General features: G+C 43.9%; 1 protein-coding gene across 1 annotated transcript in view; it reads right to left on the reverse strand.

Moving 5' to 3' along the window:
* Positions 1-27,752, reverse strand: part of LOC139538933 (integrin alpha-V-like) — an 85,044-nt gene that overhangs the window by 29,163 nt on the left and 28,129 nt on the right. Inside the window, exons 7-17 of the mRNA XM_071341518.1 lie at positions 22,295-22,417; positions 21,882-21,926; positions 19,538-19,581; positions 17,159-17,215; positions 14,539-14,591; positions 10,993-11,198; positions 9,414-9,605; positions 7,205-7,250; positions 5,975-6,082; positions 4,717-4,772; positions 2,681-2,835 (exon numbers count right to left, since the gene is read on the reverse strand). Of these exons, the coding sequence (XP_071197619.1) occupies positions 2,681-2,835; positions 4,717-4,772; positions 5,975-6,082; positions 7,205-7,250; positions 9,414-9,605; positions 10,993-11,198; positions 14,539-14,591; positions 17,159-17,215; positions 19,538-19,581; positions 21,882-21,926; positions 22,295-22,417 (1,085 nt within the window). The remainder of the gene's footprint in view (positions 1-2,680; positions 2,836-4,716; positions 4,773-5,974; positions 6,083-7,204; positions 7,251-9,413; positions 9,606-10,992; positions 11,199-14,538; positions 14,592-17,158; positions 17,216-19,537; positions 19,582-21,881; positions 21,927-22,294; positions 22,418-27,752) is intronic.

Below are 27,752 nucleotides of genomic sequence, written 5' to 3' on the forward strand. Positions count from 1 at the left end.
GTGGGCAGACGACCACACCGGGTTCCTGTCAGCTAGAAACAAGAAGAAGAGGCTCCAGTGGGCAGACGACCACACCGGGTTCCTGTCAGCTAGAAACAAGAAGAAGAGGCTCCAGTGGGCAGACGACCACACCGGGTTCCTGTCAGCTAGAAACAAGAAGAAGAAGCTCCAGTGGGCAGACGACCACACCGGGTTCCTGTCAGCTAGAAACAAGAAGAAGAGGCTCCAGTGGGCAGACGACCACACCGGGTTCCTGTCAGCTAGAAACAAGAAGAAGAGGCTCCAGTGGGCAGACGACCACACCGGGTTCCTGTCAGCTAGAAACAAGAAGAAGAGGCTCCAGTGGGCAGACGACCACACCGGGTTCCTGTCAGCTAGAAACAAGAAGAAGAGGCTCCAGTGGGCAGACGACCACACCGGGTTCCTGTCAGCTAGAAACAAGAAGAAGAGGCTCCAGTGGGCAGACGACCACACCGGGTTCCTGTCAGCTAGAAACAAGAAGAAGAGGCTCCAGTGGGCAGACGACCACACCGGGTTCCTGTCAGCTAGAAACAAGAAGAAGAGGCTCCAGTGGGGACGTCATCACCAACACTGGACAACTGAGGAGTGGAAAAACATCAGCCTGGTCTGACGAACCCCAGTTCCTGTTGCGTCATGCTGATGGCAGAGTCATGATTTGGCGTAAGCAGCATGAGTCCATGGCCCCATCCTGTCTGGTGTCAACGGTACAGGCTGGTGGTGGGGGCGGTGTTATGGTGTGAGGAATATTTTCCTGGCCCACGTTAGGTCCCTTGATACCAACTGAGCAACAAATGTTTTCGACAACTTGTAGAATCCATGCCCTGAAGAATTCAGTCTGTTCTGGAGGTGAAGGTGGGTCTGACCCACCTATCTTTTTACAATTTGTGATAAAACTGTCAGAATTTGACAAGGGAATGTAGTTTGTGTATAACATCAGGTAGATGTGTTTTTATAGGCATTTATTTCTGTAGGCCTACGGGAGCTTGTGTGTGCACATTGGGCATGTGTGTATAAAGGGAGCGATAGGAGTGAGACATGGAGGGGAAAGGACATTTAAGGATAAGAACTGTGTGATGCTTGGCTTGGGTTCTTTTTTGTTGTGCCCCGCGAATGCACATGTACAAATGGAACACTAGAGTCAAAGCAAATGAGCATCGTCTTTAAGAAAGCATTAATTAAAATAAAAAATAAAAACTGGGCAGCCACAAATTGGGCAGGAAACAAAGCACATTCTAATAAATAGCTTAGAATATCTCTGGTTAAAGTTTGAATACTCGATTACGCAAGACCCTCCCTTGTAGGGTTTAGTAAACAGCAAGCAAAGCAGTGAAGTTGTAAACGTAGGCGTCATGCCGACCAGAACCCTACTGTCCTGTCACAGCTATTTTCTTTCACATTGTCCTCTCCAGTATGATTAAGAGGAATTACGGGCTACGCCAGGCCAACATAGTACAGCTCGCCTTGGCTCAGCTCAGCACTGTGTAAAGGGTATTAGAGTGCTCAACACATTCCATGAACACATGCACACAGGACAATAAAACAAGTGTATTGCTCAGCATCACTCACTATAAGCAAGGCCTACAGCAGAGGTGTCAATCTCATTCCACGGAGTGCCTAGAGTCAGCTGGTGTTTGGTTTTTCCTTTCAAATAAGACCTAGACAACCAGGTGATGGGGAATTCCTTACTGAGACCTAGACAACCAGGTGAGGGGGAATTCCTTACTGAGACCTAGACAACCAGGTGAGGGGAGTTCCTTACTGAGACCTAGACAACCAGGTGAGGGTAGTTCCTTACTGAGACCTAGACAACCAGGTGAGGGGAGTTCCTTACTGAGACCTAGAGACAACCAGGTGAGGGGAGTTCCATACTGAGACCTAGACAACCAGGTGAGGGGAGTTCCTTACTGAGACCTAGACAACCAGGTGAGGGGAGTTCCTTACTGAGACCTAGACAACCAGGTGAGGGGAGTTCCTTACTGAGACCTAGACAACCAGGTGAGGGGAGTTCCTTACTGAGACCTAGACAACCAGGTGATGGGGAATTCCTTACTGAGACCTAGACAACCAGGTGAGGGGGAATTCCTTACTGAGACCTAGACAACCAGGTGAGGATAGTTCCTTACTGAGACCTAGACAACCAGGTTAGGGGGAATTCCTTACTGAGACCTAGACAACCAGGTGAGGGGAGTTCCTTACTGAGACCTAGACAACCAGGTGAGGGGAGTTCCTTACTGAGACCTAGACAACCAGGTGAGGGGAGTTCCTTACTGAGACCTAGAGACAACCAGGTGAGGGGAGTTCCTTACTGAGACCTAGACAACCAGGTGAGGGGAGTTCCTTACTGAGACCTAGACAACCAGGTGAGGGGAATTCCATACTAAGTAGTGACCTTAATTCAATCAAGGACAAGGGAGGAGCGAAAACCCGCAGACAGTGGGCCCTCCGTGGAATGAGTTGGACACCAGTGCAGACACTGGGCCCTCCGTGGAATGAGTTGGACACCAGTGCAGACACTGGGCCCTCCGTGGAATGAGTTGGACACCAGTGCAGACACTGGGCCCTCCGTGGAATGAGTTGGACACCAGTGCAGACACTGGGCCCTCCGTGGAATGAGTTGGACACCAGTGGTCTAGAGCAATACTTAACAACAGGAACTCACTATGAGGAAAGCTTCTTGCTCCTCGCAGGCTGGTCCTTGGCCGTTGCTGACTGTCATGTTTTTCGTGTACTGGGACGTTTTGCTGTGGAGGAACAGAACTCTCTTTGTCGCCCCCTTGTGTTTGAGTCTGTCCAGGACAAGGTAAACCTGGAACTCTGACAAGTACACAGACAGACGGTAAACATGAGGCCCTGGTTAGTGACTAACCCAGTCACTGACAGCTAGTTTTACACTCATGGCACTAGTGTGATACAATGCTTTCAGGAGAAATACTAATTTCTGAAAGACAAATCAAATCAAATGTTATTTGTCACATGTTTCGTATCAACAGCTGTAGACTAACAGTGAAACGCTTACTTACAGATCCTTCCCAACAACGCAGAGAGAAATAAAAGAGAAATTATAGAAATGTAATAATACAAGTAATATTAAATACACAATGAGTAAAGATAACTTGGCTATATACATGGGGTACCAGTACCAAGTCGATGTGCAGGAGTACGAGGTAATTATGGTAGATATGTACATATAACTAGGAATAAAGTGACTAGGAAACAGGATAGATAATAAACACTAGCAGTAGGGTATGTGATGAGTCTAAAAGGGTCAATGCAGATAGTCAGGGTAGCTATTTGGTAAAAGGGATACTTTGGGATGTTGGCAATGAGGCCCTTTATCCACTTCCCCAGAGTCTCTAACAGGCTGCACTGCTAGCCTGAAGCTACGATCTAACAGGCTGCACTGCTAGCCTGAAGCATTGATCTAACAGGCTGCACTGCTAGCCTGGAGCTATGATCTAACAGGCAACACTGCTAGCCTGAAGCTATGATCTAACAGGCTACACTGCTAGCCTGAAGCTACGATCTAACAGGCTACACTGCTAGCCTGAAGCTACGATCTAACAGGCTACGCTGCAAGCCTGAAGCTATGATCTAACAGGCTGCACTGCTAGCCTGAAGCTATGATCTAACAGGCTGCACTGCTAGCCTGGAGCTACGATCTAACAGGCTGCACTGCTAGCCTGAAGCATTGATCTAACAGGCTGCACTGCTAGCCTGGAGCTATGATCTAACAGGCAACACTGCTAGCCTGAAGCTATGATTTAACAGGCTACACTGCTAGCCTGAAGCTATGATCTAACAGGCTACACTGCTAGCCTGAAGCTACGATCTAACAGGCTGCACTGCTAGCCTGGAGCTATGATCTAACAGGCTGCACTGCTAGCCTGGAGCTATGATCTAACAGGCTACACTGCTAGCCTGAAGCTATGATCTAACAGGCCGCAGGGTTAGCCTGAAGCTATGATCTAACAGGCTACACTGCTAGCCTGAAGCTATAATCTAACAGGCCGCAGGGTTAGCCTGAAGCTATGATCTAACAGGCTACACTGCTAGCCTGAAGCTATGATCTAACAGGCTACACTGCTAGCCTGAAGTTATAATCTAACAGGCTACACTGCTAGCCTGAAGCAATGATCTAACAGGCTGCACTGCTAGCCTGAAGTTATGATCTAACAGGCTACACTGCTAGCCTGAAGCTATGATCTAACAGGCTACACTGCTAGCCTGAAGCTATGATCTAACAGGCTACACTGCTAGCCTGGAGCTATGATCTAACAGGCTACACTGCTAGCCTGAAGCAATGATCTAACAGGCTGGGTAACAGCCAGACATGATGTCTCAGAGGTGAGATGTGGCGCTATAGCTACTCTATGCATCCTACATGGCATCCTCATCCCGTTATAGTGCACTACTTTTGACCAGGTTCCACAGGGCTCTGGTCAAAAGTAGTGCACGATGTAGGGAATAAGGGTGTCTATTGGGACATAGGCACTATTTCAGAGAAGGTGAGGGACAGACAGCTGTGTTTTGTGATCTAACAGGAGTTCTATGAGAGAACAGCTTGTCGACAGGAGAGAAGAAAACGCTGTGCTTTAACACTATATCTCAGAGTAGCATTTGTTGAGTAGCAGAGCCCCGTAGGGATCCAATGTAGCGTAGAGTACTAGTAGTAGAAGATATCCTTCAGATACTTACTCAGTGAGGCTGGTGCACCTCTTCCACTCGCCTTAAGACAGTACTTCACTTTGAAACTGAGGGGAGAACAAGATATGACCAAAAACGAATCAGATTGAACTGTAAAGCAAAGGCTATAGTGTTCTCTACAGTTCTAAAAACAAGCATAAAGCACCGAAAGGTAGCTAGATAAACATGTTGCATGTTCTGACATCAGCTCTCTGTCTGTCAGACAGTTAGACATGACGTTACCCGAGAGGAAGTCTGTCAGACATGACGTTACCAGAGAGAAAGTCTGTCAGACAGTTAGACATGACGTTACCAGAGAGGAAGTCTGTCAGACAGTTAGACATGACGTTACCAGAGAGGAAGTCTGTCAGACAGTTAGACATGACGTTACCAGAGAGGAAGTCTGTCAGACATGACGTTACCAGAGAGGAAGTCTGTCAGACAGTCAGACATGACGTTACCAGAGAGGAAGTCTGTCAGACAGTTAGACATGACGTTACCAGAGAGGAAGTCTGTCAGACAGTTAGACATGACGTTACCAGAGAGGAAGTCTGTCAGACATGACGTTACCAGAGAGAAAGTCTGTCAGACAGTTAGACATGACGTTACCAGAGAGGAAGTCTGTCAGACAGTTAGACATGACGTTACCAGAGAGGAAGTCTGTCAGACAGTTAGACATGACGTTACCAGAGAGGAAGTCTGTCAGACAGTTAGACATGACGTTACCAGAGAGGAAGTCTGTCAGACAGTTAGACATGACGTTACCAGAGAGAAAGTCTGTCAGACAGTTAGACATGACGTTACCAGAGAGGAAGTCTGTCAGACAGTTAGACATGACGTTACCAGAGAGAAAGTCTGTCAGACAGTTAGACATGACGTTACCAGAGAGGAAGTCTGTCAGACATGACGTTACCAGAGAGAAAGTCTGTCAGACAGTTAGACATGACGTTACCAGAGAGGAAGTCTGTCAGACAGTTAGACATGACGTTACCAGAGAGGAAGTCTGTCAGACATGACGTTACCAGAGAGAAAGTCTGTCAGACAGTTAGACATGACGTTACCAGAGAGGAAGTCTGTCAGACAGTTAGACACGACGTTACCAGAGAGGAAGTCTGTCAGACAGTTAGACATGACGTTACCCGAGAGGAAGTCTGTCAGACAGTTAGACACGACGTTACCAGAGAGGAAGTCTGTCAGACAGTTAGACACAGACATCCATATCTTCTCTATTTAAAAAGTGAAAACGTAATTATATAATTATCTTACTCACCAGGACACTTTGGTGTCACTGTCAGGCAGCTTGCAGCTCCTTTCCTCTGGGTTGAGGATCTGAGGGCTGATGTCCAGGGTGGCGTTAACGCTGATGACGGGCCGGGCCCTGGGGATCAAAGGTCAGAGGTCAGGCCATAGGACATATACAGAACAGTGAGCACAGGGGGAGTAGGGGGGTCAGAAGTCAGGCCATATGCCATATACAGAACAGTGAGCACAGGGGGGGGGGGGGAGTGGGGGGGGTCAGAAGTCAGGCCATATGCCATATACAGAACAGTGAGCACAGGGGGGGAGTGGGGGGGTCAGAAGTCAGGCCATATGCCATATACAGAACAGTGAGCACAGGGGGGGAGTGGGGGGGGGTCAGAAGTCAGGCCATATGCCATATACAGAACAGTGAGCACGGGGGGGGGGGTCAGAAGTCAGGCCATATGCCATATACAGAACAGTGAGCTCGGGGGGGGAGTCAGAAGTCAGGCCATATGCCATATACAGAACAGTGAGCACAGGGGTGGGGGGGTCAGAAGTCAGGCCATATGCCATATACAGAACAGTGAGCACAGGGGTGGGGGGGTCAGAAGTCAGGCCATACGCCATATACAGAACAGTGAGCACAGGGGGGTACCTCAAGTCAACATTAGAGAGCTTCAATAGAGACTAAGATCTCATTGTGTTGAGGTCAGAGTTCACCAGTGACCGGTCAACAATCTGACACCGTACAGGGAAGGAACGTCGACAAAGCGTTTCAATAGAAAAAGAGAGCAATCTGGTGTTTTGTTGGAAGTCCTCTAGCAGCACAGGTCTCTGCTCTCACAGCCAGGCAGCCAGCGTGAGAGAAACTCACTCATCTATATGTGGGGTTAGCATTGCTATCCAAAGGCCATCGGTCACGACCACAACAACAGAGCTCAGCTATCGGCTCAATTCACCAGTTGATACTTTAGAGTTGTACAGTATTGCATGTCAAATCTATACTGTATACGTCTGTGTTGAGGAACGCCTCTATAATATGGACGATATATTAAGACTTCACGTGGACCTTGTTCACCAAACACATTTACTTTTTAAATGACAAACCGTTATTAAGGCTTAACGTGCCACTAATTGCATACAAGTCATGTGGGATACTTTAATGAAACAGAAACACCTTGGATGGTTGAGGTGGGTCACGAAGCACGTTACATTGAAGGCATGTGAAACATCCAAGGAAAACACAGCACTACTGTACCTGTATAGAACGGCTTTGTCTGCACCAAATACACCGACTATTAAGTCTGTGGTGGAGAGACAGAGAGAGAGGTAGAGGAGGGGGAGAGAGAGAAGGGAGAGAGAGAGAGAGTTAGAGAAGGGGGAGGGGGAGAGAGAGAGAGAGTTCGAGAAGGGAGAGGGGGAGAGAGAGGTAGAGAAGGGGGAGAGAGAGGTAGAGAGAGGTAGAGAAGGGAGAGAGAGAGGTAGAGAGAGGTAGAGAAGGGAGAGAGAGAGGTAGAGAAGGGGGAGAGAGAGGTAGAGAGAGGTAGAGAAGGGAGAGAGAGGTAGAGAGAGGTAGAGAAGGGAGAGAGATAGGTAGAGAAGGGGGAGAGAGGTAAAGAAGGGAGAGAGAGAGGTAGAGAAGGGGGAGAGAGGTAGAGAAGGGGGAGAGAGGTAGAGAAGGGGGAGAGAGAGTTAGAGAAGGGGGAGGGGGAGAGAGAGGTAGAGAAGAGAAGAGGGAGAGAGAGAGGTAGAAGGGGGGAGAGAGAGGTAGGGAGAGGTAGAGAAGGGGGAGAGAGAGAGGTAGAGAGAGGTAGAGAAGGGGGAGAGAGAGAGGTAGAGAAGGGGGGAGAGAGAGAGGTAGAGATAGGTAGAGAAGGGGGGAGAGAGAGAGGTAGAGAGAGGTAGAGAAGGGGGGAGAAAGAGGTAGAGAAGGGGAGAGAGCGAGGTAGAGAAGGGGGGAGAGAGAGGTAGGGATAGGTAGAGAAGGGGCAGAGAGAGGTAGGGAGAGGTAGAGAAGGGGGTGAAAGAGGTAGAGAAGGGGGGAGAGACAGGTAGGGAGAGGTAGAGAAGGGGGAGAGAGAGGTAGGGAGAGGTAGAGAAGGGGAGAGAGGGAGGTAAGGAGAGGTAGAGAAGGGGGGAGAGAGAGGTAGGGAGAGGTAGAAGGGGGGGAGAGAGAGGTAGGGAGAGGTAGAGAAGGGGAGAGAGGGAGGTAAGGAGAGGTAGAGAAGGGGGGAGAGAGAGGTAGAGAGATGTAGAGAAGGGGAGAGAGAGGTAGGGAGAGGTAGAGAAGGGGGGGGAGAGGTAGAGAAGGGGGGAGGTAGGGCGAGGTAGAGAAGGGGGGGTAGGGAGAGGTAGAGAAGGGGGGGAGGTAGGGAGAGGTAGAGAAGGGGGGGAGGATAGAAACACATCAGTATAATGACAGCAGGTTTACCAAGCAACAAACTAATCCTTTTTTTTTTTGTTAACTAAGGGCCAATCCGTAAGCATTCAGGAACCACAAACCCAGGAAAAAAACTAGCAGAGCTGGACTCATTTACGTTTTTTCAACAACACTCCCTCCCGTAAGTAAGCCTCGGTGTCCATTCTAGTATCAAACTACCTGGGTGTCCAATCTAGTATCAAACTACCTGGGTATCCATTCTAGTATCAAACTACCTGGGTATCCATTCTAGTATCAAACTACCTGGGTATCCATTCTAGTATCAAACTACCTGGGTATCCATTCTAGTATCAAACTACCTGGGTATCCATTCTAGTATCAAACTACCTGGGTATCCATTCTAGTATCAAACTACCTGGGTATCCATTCTAGTATCAAACTACCTGGGTATCCATTCTAGTATCAAACTACCTGGGTATCCATTCTAGTATCAAACTACCTGGGTGTCCATTCTAGTATCAAACTACCTGGGTGTCCATTCTAGTATCAAACTACCTGGGTATCCATTCTAGTATCAAACTACCTGGGTATCCAATCTAGTATCAAACTACCTGGGTATCCATTCTAGTATCAAACTACCTGGGTATCCATTCTAGTATCAAACTACCTGGGTATCCATTCTAGTATCAAACTACCTGGGTGTCCATTCTAGTATCAAACTACCTGGGTATCCATTCTGGTATCAAACTACCTGGGTATCCATTCTAGTATCAAACTACCTGGGTATCCATTCTAGTATCAAACTACCTGGGTATCCATTCTAGTATCAAACTACCTGGGTATCCATTCTAGTATCAAACTACCTGGGTGTCCATTCTAGTATCAAACTACCTGGGTATCCATTCTAGTATCAAACTACCTGGGTATCCATTCTAGTATGAAAATACTGGGGTGTATGATCTATTATGAAACTACCTGGGTATCCATTCTAGTATGAAAATACCGGGGTGTATGATCTATTATCAAACTACCTGGGTATCCATTCTAGTATCAAACTACCTGGGTATCCATTCTAGTATCAAACTACCTGGGTATCCATTCTGATCAATATCGGTGGCTCCGTGCAGGGAGTATCCAAAGCTGGGGGGCATGTAAGAGGAGGCCCACCTCCCCTCTAGGACCTGAGAAGGCACTGGGTCAGGCCCTGCAGCCCTCCCATTGTGGATGTACACTAATCCGCGGTGCTTCGGGCCGCCGTAGGGTGCAGCTATGGCGATGTCTGGAACAGAGAAACATTACAGGAAGAGGGAGATCATCAACAAACCGCCATGACGGTCATTGTCTTCAAACCAGAGGATCTCCCTGAATAGTATGAGGTAACTTTCCCCCCCAAAACCACAAAGCATTCTTAAAGGGTCTAGGAATCCTGGTTGGAGCATTCCCAGTTGGGCGACCGGCTTCTTTCCAACCGGGATTTCTATAAAAAAACCTGTGAACTTTCGGAAAGTTTCTGATATTTTGTTAAAGAACCAGGCAGCCTGAAGTTGCCTCATACCGTTAAGGCCTCGTGCATACCGTTGAGGCCTCGTGCATACCGTTGAGGCCTCGTGCATACCGTTGAGGCCTCGTGCATACCGTTGAGGCCTCGTGCATACCGTTGAGGTCTCGTGCATACCGTTGAGGCCATCGTGCATATCGTTGAGGCCTCGTACATACCGTTGAGGCCTCGTACATACCGTTGAGGCCTCGTGCATACCGTTGAGGCCTCGTGCATACCGTTGAGGCCTCGTACATACCGTTAAGGCCTCATACATACCGTTGAGGCCTCGTACATATCGTTAAGACCTCGTACATACCGTTAAGGCCTCGTACATACCGTTAAGGCCTCATACAGGCCTCATACATACCGTTAAGGCCTCATACATACCGTTAAGGACTCACTCATACCGTTAAGGCCTCATACATACCGTTAAGGCCTCATACATACCGTTAAGGACTCACTCATACCATTAAGGCCTCGTATATACCGTTAAGGCCTAGTACATACCGTTAAGGCCTCGTACATACCGTTGAGGCCTCGTACATACCGTTGAGGCCTCATGCATACCGTTGAGGCCTCATGCATACCGTTGAGGCCTCATGCATACCGTTGAGGCCTCATGCATACCGTTAAGGCCTCGTACATACCGTTAAGGCCTCGTACATACCGTTAAGGCCTCATACAGGCCTCATACATACCGTTAAGGACTCACTCACACCGTTAAGGCCTCATACATACCGTTAAGGACTCACTCAAATCGTTAAGGCCTCGTACATACCGTTAAGGCCTCATGCATACCGTTGAGGCCTCATGCATACCGTTGAGGCCTCATGCATACCGTTGAGGCCTCGTATATACCGTTAAGACCCCGTACATACCGTTAAGACCTCGTACATACCGTTAAGGCCTCGTACATACCGTTAAGGCCTCGTACATACCGTTGAAGCCTCGTACATACCGTTGAAGCCTCGTACATACCGTTAAGACCTCGTACATACCGTTAAGGCCTCGTACATACCGTTAAGGCCTCGTACATACCGTTAAGGCCTCGTACATACCGTTAAGGCCTCGTACATACCGTTAAGGCCTCGTACATTCGTACATACCGTTAAGGCCTCGTACATACCGTTGAAGCCATCCATATCCAGGTCCCCCAGTGTGGCGATAGAACTGCCGAAGCGTGAGTAGATCTCTGTCCCACTCAGTGTGATGGGTGTGTGGAAGGAGAAGCCTCCCTTCCCCAGGAACACAGACACCTGACCCACCTCCCTCAGCTTCCCATCACTACCACGGTCCATGAACAGAGGGGCCCCAACAAACAGATCCACCAGCCTAAGGAGAGACAGAGGGAGACATACAGTCAGGTCCATAAATATTTGGCCATTGACCAAGTTATTATTATTTTAGCTGTCTACCACAGCACATTGGAGTTTAAATTAAATAATGAATATGATATATATTCATTTGAGGGTATTTACCTTCAAATCGGGTGAACGGTGTAGGAATTACAGCACTTTTTATATGTGGTCCCTCCCCCTTTTTAAAGGACCAAAAGTAATTGGACAATTGTCTGCACAGCTGCTCCATGGCCAGGTGTATGTTATTCCCTCATTAGTTCATTTACAAGTAAGAAGATAAAATGTCTAGAGTTGATTTGAAGTGTGGCATTTGCATTTGGAATGTGTTGCTGTTAACCCTCAACATGAAGTCAAAAGAGCTGTCACTACCAGTGAAGCAAGCCATCATTAGGCTGACAAATCCCCCTCCCCCAAAAAAACATCACATTGTGGCCAAATCAACTATTTGGTACATTCCTAAAAAGACAGAACTGGTGAGCTCAGGAACACCAGAAGGTCTGGAAGACCAAGGTGGATGACAGAATAATCATTTCCCTGGTGAATAAAAACCCTTTTCACAACAGTTGGCCAGATCAGGAACACCCTCCAGGAGGTAGGTGTGTCTGTGTCAAAGTCAATAATCAAGAGCCGACTTCACCAGAGTAAATACAGAGGGTTTACCACAAGATGTAAACCATTGGTAAGCCTCTAAAAAAAGGAAGACCAGATTAGAGTTTGCCCCCCCAAAAAACGATCTAAAAAAGCCTGTACAGTTCTGGAACAACGTTCTATGGACAGATGAGACAAAGATCGACTTGTACCAGAATGATGGGAAGAGAAGAGTACGGAGAAGGGAAGGAACTGCTCATGATCCGAAGCATACCACCTCATCTGTGAAGCACGGTGGAGGTTTCCTTTTTTAAATTATTTAATTTAACCTTTATTTAACTAGGGCAAGTCAGTTAAGAACAAATTATTATTTACAATGACGGCCTACGCCGGCCAAACCCGGACGACGCTGGGCCAGTTGTGCGCCGCCCTAGGGGACTCCCAATCACGGCCTGGAATCGAACCACGGTCTGTTGTGACGCCTCTAGCAGTGAGATGCAGTGCCTTAGACCGCTGCGCCACTCGGGAGGTAGTGGTATGTATGGCTGTCAATGAAACTGGTTCCCTTTGTATTTAGTGATGACGTGACTGCTGACAAAAGCAGCATGGATGAGTTCTGAAGTGTTTAGGGCTAAATTATCCACTCAGATCCAGCCAAATGTTTCAAAACTCATTGGACGGCGCTTCACAGTTCAGATGGACAGTGACCCGAAGCGTACTGCGAAAGCAACGCAATACCTTTTTAAAGGCAAAGAAGTGGAATGTTCTGCAATGGCCAAGTCAATCACCTGACCTGAATCCCATTGAGCATTTCACTTTGCTGAAGGCAAAACGCCCCAAGAACAAGCAGGACCTGAAGGCCGCTGCAGTGAAGGGCCTGGCAGAGCATCACCAGGGAAGAAACACAGCTTCAGGCAATTATTGACTCCACCAAGTATCAAAATTCATAATTTAATTGATGCTTATGTTAGTTTGTCCAATTACTTTTGAGCGATTAAATGTTTTAAAAACATTTTGGCTTGGTTTCACACACTTACTGTAGATTGAGCCTAGTATTGGACTAAGATCCTCTATTGGAAGTGCATTTTAGTCCAGGAATAATGTTAGTCTATGCTCGGGAAACCAACCCTTTGTTCTGTTACAATTTATTTAGGGTTTAATGGCCCTGATCTACACATAATATTCCCTAATGTTAAAGTCATCTATTACCCACTGTAAATGATATAACCCCGGGGTTCCCAAAGTGGGGTACGCGGACTAACAACAACATATTAAACATATTTTGGCCAAGGGATCCGTGGAATATGTTTAGAAGGTGTAATACAATACAATATAATATTATTTTCCTACCATTTCTTTATTTGTGGGCAACTTGGGCCTGGGAGGCTCACAGGGATATTGGTATCGACCAATTATGCATTTCTCGACTCAATACTACTTGTTTTTCCAGCCAAAGTTTTAGTTTGATAATTTTTTTAAACATAAATACACTGTAATTGAAGCTTTTTCTGGCAAAATGTGTGTTATTGCAGGATATTAGCTTTAAAGCTGCAACAACAACAAAAAATCTGCCCCGTGACAAATGTGTAAAATTGCAGGAAATTTGATTGAAAACTGCAATATGTTAATCTCCCATGCCAAGAAGCAGGCCTTTAAAATGTCCCTTTCCAGGGTCCGAGACTTGTTTCATCCAGCCATGCATTGCTGAACTCACAGTAAAACTCCTTGTACGCTATTTGAATCCCACTCAAGATGTGTTCTGAATTTTGCTATCACAAAAGGGGTCCTCGCGGGCCGGAAAAAATTGTTTGAGAACTCTTGAAATAACCTACCAAAAAAAAAATCTGTCAAGATATTCAACTGCATCTGAAAGCAGTCAGGAGTCTGGAGAGTCTGTATCATTACCCGTCTACGGTCACGACTTGTGTCTTCATCTAGAGATTAATTAGCTAGCTCTGCTACCGGATGAGAACATCTATCGCCTTGAGCTGTTCCCAACAGTTTGTATAAGTCAGGCCCTCTATTTACCATCAACACACATCCTCCAGGAGCAACGCCGTGTTGACTAAACCGAAGAAAACAAACAAAACAAACAAAACTACCTGTACTTCACCAATAAGAAACGCTTGCTTTCCTTTTGCACCAATGAACACGACCCTGGATAGACTGTAAAGAGGTCACAAACTACTAAGATAGAACCCATGTCCCAAATGGTACCCTATGCCCTACGTAGTGCACTACTTTTGACCAGGGTCCATAGGGCTCTGACCTACGTAGTTCACGACTTTTGACCAGGGTCAATAGGGCTCTGCCCTACGTAGTGCACTACTTTTGACCAGGGTCAATCTGCCCTACGTAGTGCACTACTTTTGACCAGGGCCCATAGGGCTCTGCCCTACGTAGTGCACTACTTTTGACCAGGGCCCATAGGGCTCTGCCCTACGAAGTACACTACTTTTGACCAGGGTCCATAGGGCTCTGCCCTACGTAGTACACTACTTTTGACCAGGGTCAATAGGGCTCTGCCCTATGTAGTGCACTACTTTTGACCAGGGTCAATAGGGCTCTGCCCTACGTAGTGCACTACTTTTGACCAGGGTCAATAGGGCTCTGCCCTACGTAGTACACTACTTTTGACCAGGGTCAATCTGCCCTACATAGTGCACTATATAAGGGATTAGGGTGACATTTGGGACAAGGGAGTCAGTGTACCCATCATTACTTACCCATCGTTATTGATGTCGGTCGCTGCCACAGAATGGCCAAAGTAGGCAGCCATCTGAGGAAACAGAGAGAAATACAATGTGTGGTATATTCACCATCACCCCACAGAGACCAATACGGTGCTGAATAAGGTTTACTACAGTTCTACAGAGACCAATACGGTGCTGAATAAGGTTTACTACAGTTCTACAGAGACCAATACGGTGCTGAATAAGGTTTACTACAGTTCCACAGAGACCAATACGGTGCTGAATAAGGTTTACTACAGTTCTACAGAGACCAATACGGTGCTGAATAAGGTTTACTACAGTTCCACAGAGACCAATACGGTGCTGAATAAGGTTTACTACAGTTCTACAGAGACCAATACGGTGCTGAATAAGGTTTACTACAGTCATACAGAGACCAATACGGTGCTGAATAAGGTTTACCACAGTAATACAGAGACCAATACGGTGCTGAATAAGGTTTACTACAGTTCTACAGAGACCAATACGGTGCTGAATAAGGTTTACTACAGTTCTACAGAGACCAATACGGTGCTGAATAAGGTTTACCACAGTAATACAGAGACCAATACGGTGCTGAATAAGGTTTACTACAGTTCTACAGAGACCAATACGGTGCTGAATAAGGTTTACTACAGTCCCACAGAGACCAATACGGTGCTGAATAAGGTTTACTACAGTTCTACAGAGACCAATACGGTGCTGAATAAGGTTTACTACAGTCCCACAGAGACCAATACGGTGCTGAATAAGGTTTACTACAGTTCCACAGAGACCAATACGGTGCTGAATAAGGTTTACTACAGTTCTACAGAGACCAATACGGTGCTGAATAAGGTTTACTACAGTCCCACAGAGACCAATACGGTGCTGAATAAGGTTTACTACAGTTCTACAGAGACCAATACGGTGCTGAATAAGGTTTACTACAGTTCTACAGAGACCAATACGGTGCTGAATAAGGTTTACTACAGTTCTACAGAGACCAATACGGTGCTGAATAAGGTTTACTACAGTTCCACAGAGACCAATACGGTGCTGAATAAGGTTTACTACAGTTCCACAGAGACCAATACGGTGCTGAATAAGGTTTACTACAGTTCTACAGAGACCAATACGGTGCTGAATAAGGTTTACTACAGTTCCACAGAGACCAATACGGTGCTGAATAAGGTTTACTACAGTTCCACAGAGACCAATACGGTGCTGAATAAGGTTTACTACAGTTCTACAGAGACCAATACGGTGCTGAATAAGGTTTACTACAGTCCCACAGAGACCAATACGGTGCTGAATAAGGTTTACTACAGTTCTACAGAGACCAATACGGTGCTGAATAAGGTTTACTACAGTTCTACAGAGACCAATACGGTGCTGAATAAGGTTTACTACAGTAATACAGAGACCAATACGGTGCTGAATAAGGTTTACTACAGTCCTACAGAGACCAATACGGTGCTGAATAAGGTTTACTACAGTCCTACAGAGACCAATACGGTGCTGAATAAGGTTTACTACAGTCCTACGGAGACCAATACGGTGCTGAATAAGGTTTACTACAGTCCTACAGAGACCAATACGGTGCTGAATAAGGTTTACTACAGTCCTACAGAGACCAATACGGTGCTGAATAAGGTTTACTACAGTTCTACAGAGACCAATACGGTGCTGAATAAGGTTTACTACAGTTCCACAGAGACCAATACGGTGCTGAATAAGGTTTACTACAGTTCTACAGAGACCAATACGGTGCTGAATAAGGTTTACTACAGTAATACAGAGACCAATACGGTGCTGAATAAGGTTTACTACAGTTCTACAGAGACCAATACGGTGTTGAATAAGGTTTACTACAGTTCTACAGAGACCAATACGGTGCTGAATAAGGTTTACTACAGTTCCACAGAGACCAATACGGTGCTGAATAAGGTTTACTACAGTTCTACAGAGACCAATACGGTGCTGAATAAGGTTTACCACAGTTCTACAGAGACCAATACGGTGCTGAATAAGGTTTACTACAGTTCCACAGAGACCAATATGGTGCTGAATAAGGTTTACTACAGTTCCACAGAGACCAATACGGTCTGTGTGTGGACTGTAACGGACGCCATGTCTCTGTGAGGACTGTAACGGATGCCCTGTCTCTGTGTGGACTGTAACGGAGGCTCTGTCTCTGTGTGGACTGTAACGGACGCCCTGTCTCTGTGTGGACTGTAACGGACGCTCTGTCTCTGTGTGGACTGTAACGGAGGCTCTGTCTCTGTGTGGACTGTAACGGACGCCCTGTCTCTGTGTGGACTGTAACGGACGCTCTGTCTCTGTGTGGACTGTAACGGACACTCTGTCTCTGTGTGGACTGTAACGGACGCTCTGTCTCTGTGTGGACTGTAACGGACGCTCTGTCTCTGTGTGGACTGTAACGGACGCTCTGTCTCTGTGTGGACTGTAACGGACGCTCTGTCTCTGTGTGGACTGTAACAGAGATTCCAAGAGGAACGCTCAAAACAAATCAAATGAATTATGTCAACATTCCTTTCATCCTTCTGGCTCAGAGTCAGTATGCATGCACGCACGCACACACATGTAAAACCACTACCATCCCATACCGTACCTGTGTTCCTGTGAAGTTCAGGACAGACTGCATATTCCTCCCATTGAAGATGTTCACCTACATGGCAAGACAAAATAACTGACTCGGTTTTCCACCCACAACGACTTACACACTTGACTCTACGTAAGAATAGTCAACGTAGTTGATCTAGTCTGTGTGTGTTAGCCATGGCAATAATAGTTGCCTATAGCACACACAGCATAGATGCAGTAAAGAGATACATTGAATTGACCAAAACAATGGAAATGCCATGGCAACCCCACTCACCCCCCCCCATTACAAATGTGCCTACATTTAAGCTATTGTTTAAATGTGTATTTCACACTATTTGGGGTAAAAATCCGAGTGTAATGTATGGATGTAAACCCCAACACATGTTTATGTCATCGTCACTAATCAACTGTATTACATTTCAAAATGGCTTCAAGTACCACCACCGATTTCTATATGGCTAGCTATGCTACCAGCTTATATGAACAGAAGTTAGCGTTTAGCAGATATTTTTTAATAAACTGAAAATAACTATTTCTAAATATTAGTCTAAATAGATCTAAATTGGGATTTTAGTGACCACATTGTGGGCCTGTTTGAACACAAAAATCATGACGAATATGACGAATAATAAAATAATAATAAAATCTGAATTTTCGAAAATGCGCCAATTATGGAGTCCTTGTTCTTCCCTCACGGTCTGTGTGCCATTGACCTCTTTAACACATGTATAGTACAGCTTTCAAAAATATTTTAGCTCAATGTCGGGAAAGCATTCAGACCCCTTCACTTTGTAGCAAATGTATATAATAAAAAAATTATACAAAAACTGAAATTTCACATTTACATAAATATTCAAACCCTTTACTCAGTACTTTGTTGAAGCATCTTTGGCAGCGATTACAGCCTCGTGTCTTCTTGGGTATGACGCTACAAAAGCTTGGCACACCTGTATTTGGGGAGTTTCTCTCATTCTTCCCTGCAGATCCTCTCAAGCTCTGTTAGGTTGGATGGGGAGCATCGCTGCACAGCTATTTTCTGGTCTCTCCGGAGATGTTCGATCGGATTCAAGACCGGGCTCTGGCTGTGCCACTCAAGGACATTCAGAGACTTGTCCCGAAGCCACTCCTGCGTTGTCTTGGCTGTGTGCTTAGGGTTATTGTCTTGTTGGAAGGTGAACCTTCGCCCCAGTCTGAGGTCCTGAGCGCTCTGGAGCAGGTTTTCATCAAGGATCGCTCTGTACTTTGCTCCGTTCATCTTTCCATCAATCCTGACTAGTCTCCCAGTCCCTGCTGCTGAGTAACATCCCACAGCATGACGCTGCCACCACCATGCTTCACCGTAGGGATGGTGCCCGGTTTCCTCCAGATGTGATGCTTGGCATTTCGGCCCAAGAGTTCAATCTTGTTTCTCATGGTCTGAGAGTTTTTAGGTGCCTCTTGGCAAATGCCAAGCGGGCTGTCATGTGCATTCTACTGAGGAGAGCCTTCTGTCTGGCCACTCTATCATAAAGGCCTGATTGGTGGAGTGCTACAGAGATGGTTGTCCTTCTGGAAGGTTCTCCCATTTCCACAGAGGAACTCTAGAGCTCTGTCAAGGTAATTATCGGGTTCTGGTCACCTCCCTGACCAAGGCTCTTCTTCCCCGGTTGCTCAGTTTGGCCGGGCGGCCAGCTCTAGGAAGAGTCTTTGTGGTTCCAAACTTCTTCCATTTAAGAATGATGGAGGCCACTGTGTTCTTGGGGTCCTTCAATGCTGCAGAAATATGTTGGTACCCTTCCCCAGATCTGTGTCTCGACACAGGCAATTCCTTTGACCTCATGGCTTGGTTTTTGCTCTGACATGCACTGTCAACTATAGGACCTTATATAGACAGGTGTGTGCCTTTCCAAATCATGTCCAATCAATTGAATTTACCACAGGTGGACTCTGATCAAGTTGTAGAAACATCAAGTATAATTAAAGGAAACAGGATGCACCTGAGCTCTATTTCAAGTCTCATCGTAAAGGGTCTGAATACTTATGTAAATAAGTATTTTTTTGCGTTTTTATACATTTGCAAACATTTCTAAAAACCCGTTTTTTTCGCTTTGTCATTATGGGGTTTTGAGCATAGATTGAATATTTTTTATTTACTTAATCCATTTTAGAATAAAACATAACAAAATGTGGAAAAAGTGAAGGGGTCTGAATACTTTCCGAATGCACTGTAAATAAAGGTTAAATGAAGGTTAATATCTTCTTGACAGACTACGTAAATATTGAGCATCTGACAAAAATACGCATAATTTTGGTTCTGGGTTAACCAAGATTAAATGAAAGCTAAATAATAAATAAAAAATTGTTATATACACAATTCTGTTTGTATATATGAGCTCATAATACTTACATAGCCCAGAGCTTTGTCTCCCCTGGGTACTCCGGTAATGTAATCTGTACAACAGAAATAACAGAAATAATGAATGAGATCACCATTGAACTGTTCTATATAGAATGTTAAAAATAGATCACCATTGAACTGTTCTATATAGAATGTTAAAAATAGATCACCATTGAACTGTTCTATACAGAATGTTAGAATGAGGTCACCATTGAACTGTTCTATATAGAATGTTAGAATGAGATCACCATTTAACTGTTCTATATAGAATGTTAGAATGAGGTCACCATTGAACTGATCTATATAGAATGTTAGAATGAGATCACCATTTAACTGTTCTATATAGAATGTTAGAATGAGATCACCATTGAACTGTTCTATACAGAATGTTAGAATGAGATCACCATTGAACTGTTCTATATAGAATGTTAGAATGAGGTCACCATTGAACTGATCTATATAGAATATTAGAATGAGATCACCATTGAACTGTTCTATATAGAATGTTAGAATGAGATCACCATTGAACTGTTCTATATAGAATGTTAGAATGAGGTCACCATTGAACTGTTCTATATAGAATGTTAGAATGAGATCACCATTTAACTGTTCTATATAGAATGTTAGAATGAGATCACCATTGAACTGTTCTATACAGAATGTTAGAATGAGATCACCATTGAACTGTTCTATATAGAATGTTAGAATGAGATCACCATTGAACTGTTCTATACAGAATGTTAGAATGAGATCACCATTGAACTGTTCTATATAGAATATTAGAATGAGATCACCATTTAACTGTTCTATATAGAATATTAGAATGAGATCACCATTGAACTGTTCTATATAGAATGTTAGAATGAGATCACCATTGAACTGTTCTATATAGAATATTAGAATGAGATCACCATTGAACTGTTCTATACAGAATGTTAGAATGAGATCACCATTGAACTGTTCTATATAGAATGTTAGAATGAGGTCACCATTGAACTGATCTATATAGAATGTTAGAATGAGATCACCATTTAACTGTTCTATATAGAATGTTAAAAATAGATCACCATTGAACTGTTCTATATAGAATGTTAGAATGAGATCACCATTGAACTGATCTATATAGAATGTTAGAATGAGATCACCATTGAACTGTTCTATATAGAATGTTAGAATGAGATCACCATTGAACTGTTCTATATAGAATGTTAGAATGAGATCACCATTGAACTGATCTATATAGAATGTTAGAATGAGATCACCATTGAACTGTTCTATATAGAATGTTAGAATGAGATCACCATTGAACTGTTCTATATAGAATGTTAGAATGACATCACCATTGAACTGTTCTATATAGAATGTTAGAATGAGATCACCATTGAACTGATCTATATAGAATGTTAAAATGAGATCACCATTGAACTGTTCTATATAGAATGTTAGAATGAGATCACCATTGAACTGTTCTATATAGAATGTTAGAATGAGATCACCATTGAACTGATCTATATAGAATCTTAGAATGAGATCACCATTGAACTGTTCTATATAGAATGTTAGAATGAGATCACCATTGAACTGTTCTATACAGAATGTTAGAATGAGATCACCATTGAACTGTTCTATATAGAATGTTAGATTGAGATCACCATTGAACTGATCTATATAGAATGTTAAAAATAGATCACCATTGAACTGTTCTATACAGAATGTTAGAATGAGATCACCATTGAACTGTTCTATATAGAATGTTACAAATAGATCACCATTGAACTGATCTATATAGAATGTTAGAATGAGATCACCATTGAACTGTTATATACAGAATGTTAGAATGAGATCACCATTGAACTGTTCTATATAGAATGTTAGAATGAGATCACCATTGAACTGTTCTATATAGAATGTTAGAATGAGATCACCATTGAACTGTTCTATACAGAATGTTAGAATGAGATCACCATTGAACTGTTCTATATAGAATGTTAGAATGAGATCACCATTGAACTGTTCTATATAGAATGTTAGAATGAGATCACCATTGAACTGTTCTATATAGAATGTTAGAATGAGATCACCATTGAACTGTTCTATACAGAATTTTAGAATGAGATCACCATTGAACTGTTCCATTCTGGAACATTAAGTATCAACCACAGAACTAAGACATTCCACAACACATTACTGTACCAAACCCAGAGATTACAGTACGGAGCATTCCACTTTTACAAGTCACAAAATAACATGAGTAGGTGAAAGGTCATGTAAGCAGTACTAAACAGAGGAAGGAGTGTAGATGGAGACGGAAGAGACATCAGTAGATGGGAACAGCGTGATGGCCAAGTCTTACCATCTTCTCCGTCAGCATTGAAGTCACCGACAGTCACAGAATAACCTGGAAGTTAAACATAAAATAAATACCAAACAACCCAGAAGATATGGTGCCAGCGGAGTAGAGTACCGTTAACGTACTACATTCTACAAAAACAGACCACGCACAGTTTCACAACATTTACTAAATCCTCTGCCACAAAACCCTAAGAGCTCATTAAATTCTTGAACGATAGTTATGAGCCTCTTACAGAGCCAAAACAAGAGCTTCAACACCACTTGAGAAAACGCTAATCAAAATGAACAAACATATAATTAACCAGAAAATGAATACGTCCCAAACGACACTCTATTCCCTACGGGCACCTGGTTAAAAGTAGAGCACTATAGAGGGAATAGGGGACCGTTTGGGACTCAGCCAACAGGACTTACCTAAATAACTGTCATCGTACTGAGCGCTGGCAGACTTAGTGGTCAGCTGGTTACTGTAAGGAGTGTAGTATTGTCTATTGAACCTGGTGATGATCTCAGAGATATCATCACTTATCAGCTGACCTGTGGAAATAACATACAACGTCGTACATATCACCTCATGTTATTAATAACATACAACGTCGTACATATCACCTCATGTTATTAATGACATACAGCGTCGTACATATCACCTCATGTTATTAATAACATAAGGGCTTTCTACTCCTTAATGACAAAGGTTATGAAAGCAGGGTCAGGGGGGTGAGAGAGGGTTTATGTAGCCTAATTTGTTTTGGTCTAAATTGTGCTTCTGCTTACATTTTTGACCAAAAAAATGCTTCAAGGTTCACAGAATGTGAGAGTCTAATATATACCCGAGTGTACAAAACATTAGGAACACCTTCTACTATTGAGTTGCAGGCTGGCATGGCACCCATACAAATGTTGACAGTTGTTTAATTCCACCCCTCCCTATTCAAATTCTCTCAGTGCCTACCCAGCATCGCAGCAGCCAATGAGCTGCCCCGCTACGAACAACTTTGACAGCTTTTAAAAAAGGGCTGTATTTGCTCATTTGACTCACAACAGGATGTTGCAACTAGCAGCACACCCAAAGGAAAACAGCATCTCAAAATGTTCTCTGGGTCAGAGAATTTGTCACAGAATTAAAAGGAGACCACCCAGCTAACAATCCTAGGGAGAGAGAACAGTTGTGTAATGTTACACGGTTCTCAGAGTACAAGATATTAAATGTCCTAGACACATTTCGTGGGAATATTGCAAGAACATTCCTGTGTCCAGTTTCCTGAGGGTTAGGAGAAAATTCCATCAATGTCCCATCAAACATACACAGGACATGGCTGCTTTGTTCTCACAACATAAGATATTAAATGTTATAGAACATAAGATATTAAATGTTATAGAACATAAGATATTAAATGTTATAGACACATTGCAAGAACATTCCTGTGTCCAGTTGTCAGGACGTCTCCTGATGGTCCCAGAGTAAACCTATTGTTACTATTGCCCAGCCCATCAAGGCCCTGATTGGTCAACCATTGTTAACTGTTGCCCAGCCCATCAAGGCCCTGCTGATTGGTCAACCACTGTTACTGTTGCCCAGCCCATCAAAGCCCTGATTGGTGAACCACTGTTACTGTTGCCCAGCCCATCAAGGCCCTGATTTGTCAACCATTGTTAACTGTTGCCCAGCCCATCAAGGCCCTGATTGGTCAATCATTGCCCAGCCCATCAAGGTCCTGATTGGTCAACCATTGTTAACTGTTGCCCAGCCCATCAAGGCTCTGATTGGTCAACCATTGTTAACTATTGCCCAGCCCATCAAGGCCCTGATTGGTCAACCATTGTTAACTATTGCCCAGCCCATCAAGGCTCTGATTGGTCAACCATTGTTAACTATTGCCCAGCCCATCAAGGCCATGATTGGTCAACCATTGTTAACTGTTGCCCAGCCCATCAAGGTCCTGATTGGTCAACCACTGTTACTGTTGCCCAGCCCATCAAGGCCCTGATTGGCCAACCACTGTTACTGTTGCCTAGCCCATCAAGGACTTGATTGGTGAACCACTGATCCACATCACATCTTGTTACTGTTGCCCAGCCCATCAAGGCCCTGATTGGTTGGTGAACCTCTTGGTTCACGGCATTCAGATCTTCCTGCTACGTCAACATGTTCATCTCAGTTATCAGTTCATTAGAATATTCGAGAGCTTGGGACTATCAAACATTTTTTTTAGTTATTGACATCAGCCTTGTTCTGTTCAATGTTCTCTCCCTATATAGCAATCTAAATACCCCAATTCATGTTGTTAAGTTCAGAAGAATAGAAGATAATAAGGCAGAGATGCAAAGAAAAAGCCATATCTCAGATTGGCCAATAAAAATAAACAATTAATATGATAAAAGAGGAACACAAACACTGGACAGAGGAACTCTGCCTAGAAGGTCAGCATCCCGGAGTCGCCTCTTCACTGTTGACGTTGAGACTGGTGTTTTGCAGGTACTATTTAATGAAGCTGCCAGTTGAGGACTTGTGAGGCGTGTGTTTCTCAAACTAGACACTCTAATGTACTTGTCCTCTTGCTCAGTTCTGCACCGGGGCCTCCCACTCCTCTTTCTATTCTGGTTAGAGACAGTTTGCACTGTTCTGTGAAGGAAGTAGTACACAGCGTTGTATGGGATCTTCAGTTTTTGGGGGAATTTCTCACATGGACTAGCCTTAATTTCTCAGAACAAGAATAGACTGATGGGTTTCAGAAGAAAGTTATTTGTTTCTGGCCATTTTGAGCCTGTAATCAAACCCACAAATGCTGATGCTCCAGATACTCAACTAGTCTAAAGAAGGACAGTTTTATTGCTTCTTTAATCAGAACAACAGTTTTCAGCTGTGCTAACATAATTGTAAAATGTTTTTCTAATGATCAATTAGCCTTTTAAAATGATAAACTTGGATTAGCTAACACAACGTGCCATTGGAACACAGGAGTGATGGTTGCTGATAATGGGCCTCTGCACGCCTCTGTAGATATTCCATTAAAAAAAATCAGCCGTTTCCAGTTTCAATAGTCATTTACAACATTAACAATGTCTACACTGTATTTCTGATCAATTTGAAGTTATTTTAATGGATAAAAAAATGTGCTTTTCTTTCAAAAACAAGGACATTTCTAAGTGACCCCAAACTTTTGAACGGTAGTGTTGAAGTCTAGGAAGCTGAGCATCTCAAACATAGAGCTGAAGTCGGAAGTTTACATACACCTTAGCCAAATACATTTAAACTCAGTTATTCACAATTCCTGACATTTAATCCTAGTAAAAATTCCCTGTCTTTGGTCAGTTAAAATAAAGTGGTGATCCTAAGAATGTGAAATGTCAGAATAATAGTAGAGAATTATTTATTAAAGCTTTTATTTCTTTCATCACATTCCCAGTGGGTCAGAAGTTTACATACACTCAATTAGTATTTGGTAGCATTGCCTTTAAATTGTTTAACTTGGGTCAAACGTTTCGGGTAGCCTTCCACAAGGTTCCCGCAACAAGTTGGGTGAATTTTGTCCCATTCCTCCTGACAGAGCTGGTGTAACTGAGTCAGGTTTGTAGGCCTCCTTGCTCGCACAGGCTTTTTCAGTTCTGCCCACACATTTTCTATAGGATTGAGGTCAGGGCTTTGTGATGGCCACTCCAATACCTTGACTTGGTTGTCCTTAAGCCATTTTGCCACAACTTTGGGTCATTGTCCATTTGGAAGACCCATTTGCGACCAAGCTTTAACTTCCTGACTGATGTCTTGAGCTGTTGCTTCAATATATCCACATAATTGTCTTTCCTCATGATGCCATCTATATTGTGAAGTGCACCAGTCCCTCCTGCAGCAAAGCACCCCCACAACTTGATGCTGCCACCCCCGTGCTTCACGGTTGGGATGTTGTTCTTCGGCTTGCAAGCCTCCCCCTTTTTCCTCCAAACAGAACGATGGTAATTATGGCGAACAGTTCTATTTTTGTTTCATCAGACTAGAGGACATTTCTCCAAAAAGTACAATCTTTGTACCCATGTGCAGTTGCAAACCGTAGTCTGTTTTTTTCATGGTGGTTTTGGAGCAGTGGCTTCTTTCTTGCTGAGCGGCCTTTCAGGTTATGTCGATATAGGACTCATTTTACTGTGGATATAGATACGTTTGTACCTGTTTCCTCCAGCATCTTCACAAGGTCCTTTGCTGTTGTTCTGGGATTGATTTGCACTTTTCGCACCAAAGTACGTTCATCTCTAGGAGAAAGAACACGTCTCCTTCCTGAGCGGTATGACGGCTGTGTGGTCCCATGGTGTTTATACTTGCGTACTATTGTTTGTACAGATGAACGTGGTACCTTCAGGCGTTTGGAAATTGCTCCCAAGGATGAACCAGACTTGTGGAGGTCTACAATTTTTGGCTGATTTCTTTTGATTTTCCCATGATGTCAAGCAAATAGGCACTGAGTTTGAAGGTAGGTCTTGAAATACATCCACAGGTACACCTCCAATTGACTCAAATTATGTAAATTAGCCTATCAGAAGCTTCTCAAGCCATGACACCATTTTCTGGAATTTTCCAAGCTGTTTAAAGGCACAGTCAACTTAGTGTATGTAAACTTCTGACCCACTGGAATTGTGATGCAGTGAATTATAAGTGAAATAATCTGTCTGTAAACAATTGTTGGAAAATGTACTTGTGTCATGCACGAAGTAGATATCCTAACCGACTTGCCAAAACTATAGTTTGTTAACAGGAAATTTGTGGAGTGGTTGAAAAACAAGTTTAATTGACTTCAACCTAAGTGTATGTAAACTTCCGACTTCAACTGTAACTCTATCGTCTTTCTGAAATCAACACAACATACCATGGTGAACCACATACTGTTATACCATGGTGAACCACATACTGTTATACCATGGTGAACCACATACTGTTATACCATGGTGAACCACATACTGTTATACCATGGTGAACCACATACTGTTATACCATGGTGAACCACATACTGTTATACCATGGTGAACCACATACTGTTATACCATGGTGAACCACATACTGTTATACCATGGTGAACCACATACTGTTATACCATGGTGAACCACATACTGTTATACCATGGTGAACCACATACTGTTATACCATGGTGAACCACATACTGTTATACCATGGTGAACCACATACTGTTATACCATGGTGAACCACATACTGTTATACCATGGTGAACCACATACTGTTATACCATGGTGAACCACATACTGTTATACCATGGTGAACCACATACTGTTATACCATGGTGAACCACATACTGTTATACCATGGTGAACCACATACTGTTATACCATGGTGAACCACATACTGTTATACCATGGTGAACCACATACTGTTATACCATGGTGAACCACATACTGTTATACCATGGTGAACCACATACTGTTATACCATGGTGAACCACATACTGTTATACCATGGTGAACCACATACTGTTATACCATGGTGAACCACATACTGTTATACCATGGTGAACCACATACTGTTATACCATGGTGAACCACATACTGTTATACCATGGTGAACCACATACTGTTATACCATGGTGAACCACATACTGTTATACCATGGTGAACCACATACTGTTATACCATGGTGAACCACATACTGTTATACCATGGTGAACCACATACTGTTATACCATGGTGAACCACATACTGTTATACCATGGTGAACCACATACTGTTATACCATGGTGAACCACATACTGTTATACCATGGTGAACAAACGTGTGTCTGATTAGGAATCACATCAGCTCTCGTCATCGCATTTATATCTGGAACATTCCTAATTTGACGCCGAAACAGAAACACGGCCCAGGCTATCCCATCAAC

The sequence above is a fragment of the Salvelinus alpinus genome, chromosome 14, assembly GCF_045679555.1.
Source record: "Salvelinus alpinus chromosome 14, SLU_Salpinus.1, whole genome shotgun sequence".
Classification (NCBI taxonomy): domain Eukaryota; kingdom Metazoa; phylum Chordata; class Actinopteri; order Salmoniformes; family Salmonidae; genus Salvelinus; species Salvelinus alpinus.